The sequence below is a fragment of the Chinchilla lanigera genome, unplaced genomic scaffold, assembly GCF_000276665.1.
Source record: "Chinchilla lanigera isolate Chin_1 unplaced genomic scaffold, ChiLan1.0 scaffold00048, whole genome shotgun sequence".
NCBI lineage: Eukaryota > Metazoa > Chordata > Mammalia > Rodentia > Chinchillidae > Chinchilla > Chinchilla lanigera.
In genome coordinates, this window is record NW_004955449.1 from 14,545,466 (window position 1) to 14,552,017 (window position 6,552).

The 6,552-nt window shown below is 43.3% G+C and overlaps 1 protein-coding gene across 8 annotated transcripts in view; it reads right to left on the reverse strand.

Annotated features, from left to right (window-relative positions):
• The window catches only part of Tanc1 (tetratricopeptide repeat, ankyrin repeat and coiled-coil containing 1), a 232,318-nt gene that overhangs the window by 191,773 nt on the left and 33,993 nt on the right, over positions 1-6,552 (reverse strand). For 2 of the 8 annotated variants that reach the window (XM_005393381.2, XM_005393380.2), the window contains exon 2: positions 4,035-4,137. The exons of the other annotated variants lie outside the window; for them this stretch is intronic. In XM_005393381.2, coding sequence (XP_005393438.1) covers positions 4,035-4,056 — 22 coding nt within the window. In that variant the 5' untranslated portion in view covers positions 4,057-4,137. The remainder of the gene's footprint in view (positions 1-4,034; positions 4,138-6,552) is intronic. 8 annotated transcript variants of the gene reach the window in all.

The following is a 6,552-nucleotide window of genomic DNA, read 5'->3' on the forward strand; positions in this document are numbered from 1 at the left end:
GAGCATTATCAGTTAAGAGGAAGTGGTCTGACAATTTAATAGGGACACTTTAATCCTCAGGAGTTTTATTTGTGATACCTCACCAACATTTTTAGACAGATGGCCAGGGAAAGCTTTCTGGTTTACTCCCCAATCATCCTACACTCAATCTGCCTGACAATTTACCTCTCTGCCCATTTTTCATCCACATACCACTCCAAAAACCAGCAAACCCTCTTTTAAAAAGTGCTGTATTTTTCTTCCTCTGGATTACTGTCTAAATGAGATGTTTCCAAAGTAGAAGACAGGTAATCTCTGAGTAGAGAAAGAAACTATTAAAATTTCTAATCATGTTTACTTGTCTCATTCTTTTATTTCTATTTTTGTGTATCCTACAAAGCAAACAACTTATTACTAAGCAAGCACATGATTATAATTTATAGACATACAAATGTTGCAGGTGTGAGCAAAAAGTATTTTACTGGTACAATTGCTTAAACTCCTACCAAAATAAAAAAAATAAATAAAATTTAAAACTCTTTAATGACTATTGGGCTAGCCTATCCTAGTGGTGTGTGCCTGTAGTCCCAGCTACTTAGAAGGATGATGCGGTCCAGTTCATGTCCAACCTGGCCAACAAACATGGCAAGACCCGGTCTCAAAAAGAAAAACAAAACCAAATAAAAACAGCTGGGCTACACAGTGAGTTCAAGGCAAGCAGGGACTATATAGCAAGACCCTGTCTCAAGCCACACCCCCACCCCAAAGGACTACGGGGCTGAAGAGTAACACTTTTTTCTAATACAGAGCCCAACAAAAAAATGTATACACACTTCAAAAGAAAAATAGTATGCTCTTTCAACAGATGGTGTTACCTTCATGTGATGGAGCACAGAGTATGTCATATACCACAGAAAACCCATTACACTGCCAGACCTTAGAAAAAAGTTGAAAATGTATGTGTAGCAATCTCAGTGACCAAGGTTACCCAAAGAAGTGTGCTGTACTAATAAATGCCTGAGTACTTCTTGTAACTGTGGAGGCCAAAGATAATTTGTATTAATTTCATGCTATCTCAATAAATTTAGTTTTAAAATGTTTATACAAGTTTGTCTTTTCTTGAAGTGTGTATGCATTTTTTTTGCAGACTCTGTTGATGCTCTTTGTACTCTATGAAAAATTCCAACTAAAATGTTGTATTCTAGTTGTCTGAATGATACAGCATTTTGTATTCATGTAGTGTTTCCCCTAGACACACATTTCTTACTATTAGCAATACAGATTGATGCGTTTCATTTTGGCAGATTTGCTCACATACATAACATACTTTTCAGGTAGTGCTTATACAGTAACATTCTTATTCCTAAAAATCAGACCTCACTCTTTGCTTCCCTGTTATATACTAAATATATTTTTAAAATCAAGTCTTCTCTTAAGAGAAAATACCATAGTTAAAAGAAACATTTTTTTCTTTACTTTAAAATTAAAGTAAGCATTCATTCTTCAAAAAATAAACGACATTCAAGACAAATTTTCAAACACATACAAAGTACAGGCCCTGTTCCAGGACCTTTCTCATTTAATCCTTATTATGACTGCAAAATATAAAATTATATTACTAATAAAAAGTAACTGTAAAAATTAGTACTTAGACATTTTTACTTTTGTATAACTCTGATTCTTCTTAAACTGATCAATACTGTTTTCAGTGAGGAGGTTCTGAAGTCAAACCACTATTGTGTTGAATTTCACTTTCTTCATCTACATATTCTCAAGGAATCCACTTACTACTATGGTGGCTTTGGGCAGGCAGTGCTACCTCTCAGTACCTTAGGATCCTTATCCACAGTAAGTTATTCATTGGCACACACACCCACACGAGACACTATGCTTGGCTGAAGCTCATAGTGAAGACCAAATCCTGTTTCCAAGTAGCCGATTAGGTAATTGCAAGAAAACACAGAAGATAACCAGTCATTATAATGTTAGCCATTATTATTTCCCAAAATGGAGGGTGTTTAGTCCTACTTTAAAAGCAAATTCCATCTAGTCCCCCATAAACTTATAGTTGATGAGGAAGGGCAAGGAAAAGTACAGCTAAACAACCCAGGAGAATGTGTCAGCACACAAAACCTCTGCCTTTCCTTATTGTAAACCTCTATGGATCCAGCCAGCAAAAACAGCACAGCCAGGTACCAGATTCTGAAAAGGACTTCTGATGGTCAGCGCATGCTCTGGATCCTCCTAGCACCCTTCAGTGATGCTGATGAAGGTCTGTTTACACCTCCAGGTTACAGCTGCCGAGTACCGCAGAGTGTCCGCTGCAAAATCAACCGCAGTGCAACTTAATCTCTAATGATGCCGTTCTCGGATTGCCCTTACAGGACCTGCCATGAGACATCCTTTTATTTATTCAAAGTTATTACATAATCACAGACCACGCTCCCACTGTCACAGAAATCACTGCTCCGACAGCCACCCTCTCAGCACAGAATTTAAAGGCACCAGCCAGAGAATAAAAGAATCCTGCTGAAACCAAACTAAACACATGAAATAAAATAACAGGAACTCTCAAAGAGAGCACTTCCTTTATAAACAGCTTAGATCATCTCACAGACACCTCACTAAATCTAAATATCTGAGACAGGCCTGCATCTCCACAGGGAGAGGGGTGTCACAGAAACTCCTGGTCATTACTGAAGGCTGGACATGCCTTGGGAGTTTCACAATACAACCTAAAACAATCTCCCTGAGGAAACAGATATGGTCTATTTCCCAATATATGTATTTCACACCATGCTGCTAAAGAGAAAAAAATCTGTGGCCAAATGTCTGCAGTTTGCTGATCACCTACAAAGCCAGGTAGTTGGCCATGATTTGACCTCACCCATGGTATCTGCCCTGTCAGCATTATAAAAATATTCAGGCCCCTTCCTGCTCTTTCCTGTCTTCACCTGTGTGCTTCAATTCAGCATCACATGTATTGACAGCAGACCCAATGGGCATGTGGCTCCCATCAGGCAGGTCAGGTGGGAAGGAAGAGGAAGATGAAGAAAAGAGGAATAGGCTGAGCCGCTGCACACTGTCCACACCTCCAGTCCTTCCCACTACAGGCCCTTGTATGAGAAGAACCTTCTGCCAGCAAGATGGCCATAGATGGTACAGACTCCCAACACTGAGCCCGTATACTTCTTCTCCAACCCCTGCTGGACTCACCGGCAGTCCTACCACAGCACATATCCAGCCTGGACACAGAAGGACAGTCCCTTCCATGGGACTCCTGAGCCCTGTGGTCCCACTGCTCCCTGCCTCACCCACCCCTCAGCTTTCCCCACCTCAGTCCTTCCTCTTTCATCACACCCCATCTCCGTGCCTTCCTCCACAGCCTCTGGCGGCTTCTTCCCACATTCAGTTCTCTAGGGTTTACAGGCAGGGTTGTGGGAGTCCGGTGCTGGCAGTGCCCAGCATCTGCCGTCTCCCCAGTGTACAGCCTTGGGCAAAGTTGCCTAATCTCCTTCAACCTCAGACTCCTCATCTGTACAGCGGGGTTTACCTCATCTCTGAAAGTAAGGATGAAATGAAAACACACGGAAAGCACTTAGCAAAAACCCTAGGATACATTCAATTATTTGGTAAGCACCCACTTTGGACAAGGAAAAGATTTTGTAAATAGTAGTGATTATCATTCCCTCTTCTACTACCACTTTTTTTGGTGTGGCAAAATAGACGTAAAAATTATCACTTGAACCATTTTTAAGTAGACAGTTCAGTGGTACAAAGCACACTCACCCTGTTCTGCAACCATCACCACCCTCAACTATAGAACTTTTTCATCTCCCCCCACCGAAGCTCTGGAACCATTAAGCTCCAACTCCTTTTCTGCTTTTGACAGTCCCGCCACTCTGAGGCACTGGCGTAAGTGCAGCTCCAGGCAGGCAGAGAACCGGCCATTTCTGCAGCTCGTCTGTCTTCTAACCACAGGTGAAAATTCCTCCTCTGGGGCTCTTGAGAGTCAGTCATACCACCTTCTACCCCACTTTTCAGCTGACACCTACCTATTTTCTGGTAGATTCTCATCCACTGGGAAAGGTGGGGTGGGTCCTTAGATCACAATTTTCTGCACTCTCTCCTGAGAGGTTCTTGCCCCACAATCAGCCCCTGAAAGAGTAAGAACACAGGAAAACCTAGTTTAGAAGCCAACTCCACTGTTTACTGTGCAATCTGGAGCAATTTCTTCCATTCTCTGGGCCTTAGTTGCCTCACCTGTCAATGTGGATAATGACAGTACTGCTCGTGGGGCTGGTGAGCAGACAGCTCAAAGCACTTCAAGCACAGCCAGCCTAGGGTCAACAAGTGTTGCCAATGCTACCACTACTGGTGCACTTGCTCAAATCTTAGGCCCCGAGCCTAGCCTGTCATTCCCAGGGCTGTACCTCAGAGGTTCAGCGCTCATGGCCGATTACCACTCCTGCCCTCACATTCCTTCTCTCCCAGGGTCCTTGCTCTACAGTGGCCCTTGAGTGTTCTCTTCTTTCTCATTCTCTGACCTCATGGACCTATGCTAGTCATCAGACTTCCCCTCTGCCAGCACCCTCAGTAAGTGACAACCTTCTTCTTTGGACTCAGCACCAGGATTGAGGACTCAGCTCCTTCTCATCTAAACTCCAGGCCCAAAAAACCACACAAAGAAGTCATCAAGACGCCACCACACTGGAATTCTCAGACCCAGAAAGGCCCTCCATATCCTAAATAAAAGGCTCCTCCCATACCCCTCAGCAACTGTTGCAACTTTCATCATTTTCCTCAATCCTGCTTTAGCAAATGCTTTCCCTTCCCACTTCCCACAGAAAACCAAACCAAGATTTGTTATACTAATCCTAACTTCCTGTTCCCATTCCTTCACCTGCAAACTTACCCACAGGTCCCTCCCTGGCTTTTCCTTTTCACCGGGACTCCCAACTGACCTCCTCGCCTCTCTCATGGTTGCCTGCTGCACTCCACTCCACACTCCAGACACAGTAGCCAGATACATCACACTGTTTACAAACCGCAGGTACCTGGGCTTATGGTATCACCCTCTGCCTAACCTCCAACTCACCTGGTCTTCCCTAAGATGCAGCTTAAAAATCACCTCCTCCAGAAGAATTCCCTCACACTACAACCTGCGTCACTAAGGTCACCTTCTTGCCCTTACATAAATGTCGCTTCACTATTTCCTCTGTCTCTTGCCCCGAGAACAGAGGCTGACTCACCCTCTCAGCGCCTGGCGCATCAGTATGCAAGCAACTGCTATGCAAATGAAGGGATAAGTACAGCAGACTCTGCTTTCTGCTCTGAAATGTTGTATTATGATGTTTTATTAAAAGGTTCAATTAAGGTTCCTAACCCATCACTTAAATACAATGCTGTGCATTTTCTTCCTCTGACCTAAGACTGAGAAGCAGTCCTTCCCCTTGCCCTTACCTTCTTAGAGCAAATGTTCCTTTGCTGCAAGAAAAAAACAGAAACAAAAACACTATTTCCTCCCCAACAAAAACAGAAAACCCAAAATAGCAAGACAGTTTATTAAAAAGTATCCAACTAACAGTAGCTTAGGTAGGGATAAATGTAGTTGTCCCACTCTAAGAGAAAGGGAAGTTTACTTCGGACAGCTATTTGAGGGAGGTAACAATATTCACATGCTAAACAAGAAAGCTGACCAAATTAATAAATCTTGGATCTATTTTTAAGGCAAGGGAGGAAGAGGAAATGGGTAACTCCACTGGAAATTTCTTTCCTTTGTCTAGTTTTACTTCTGGTATGGCTACTACACTAACATCTCATTACTAACTTATGACAATTTAATTCATGGGAAATGGTTTTGAAGGTCCCCAGGGAGCTGCAGATGGTACCTCGGGGGCCCATCTGCTTAAGGATGAAAGCTTAGTGAACACCATTACATCACTCTGACCTTCCTATCTGACAAAAATAGAGATGTTTGCTCGGTCAACAAGATATTTGTGTTTGTCCCCAGCCTCAGGCTTTGGTTCCTGATTAGTTTAAAAATCATTATGCACCCAAACTGAATAGGGCTACTGTTAACAGCTGGAAGGTCCTCCTCTAGGCAAAGCACCAGGTCTGTGGCCTTCAGGGAGTGACTGCTGTCCTTTCTGTGTAACTGCACACCGGCCTGATAGATGCACTGATCCTCTGCTTTCTATCTATTTCCTCAGGGGACCTCTGCAGAGGGAAGAACAGTGTGGTCAGGTATGCTGCTCTGCGTAGATAAATGTTCAAGCACTACTCGTCACAACTTGAGCAGCCCCATAGTGTCCAGGAAAACAGGTGTTATTTCCCAGACACTCACAGATCCCATGATGCCCCAGCTCCCCCATGTAGAGATCCATATCAGCCAAGCACAATCACCTGACCATGCACACCTGTGATTATCTTGCAACGTGGCTACATAACTCACACCCTCTCCCCCTCCTTGATACTCAACAGGACACAAGCACAGACCTGGTGTCCAATATGAAATGCCCTATAGGTATTGGACAATAACAGTAAAAAGAAGGTGGAAACTACTTTTATTTT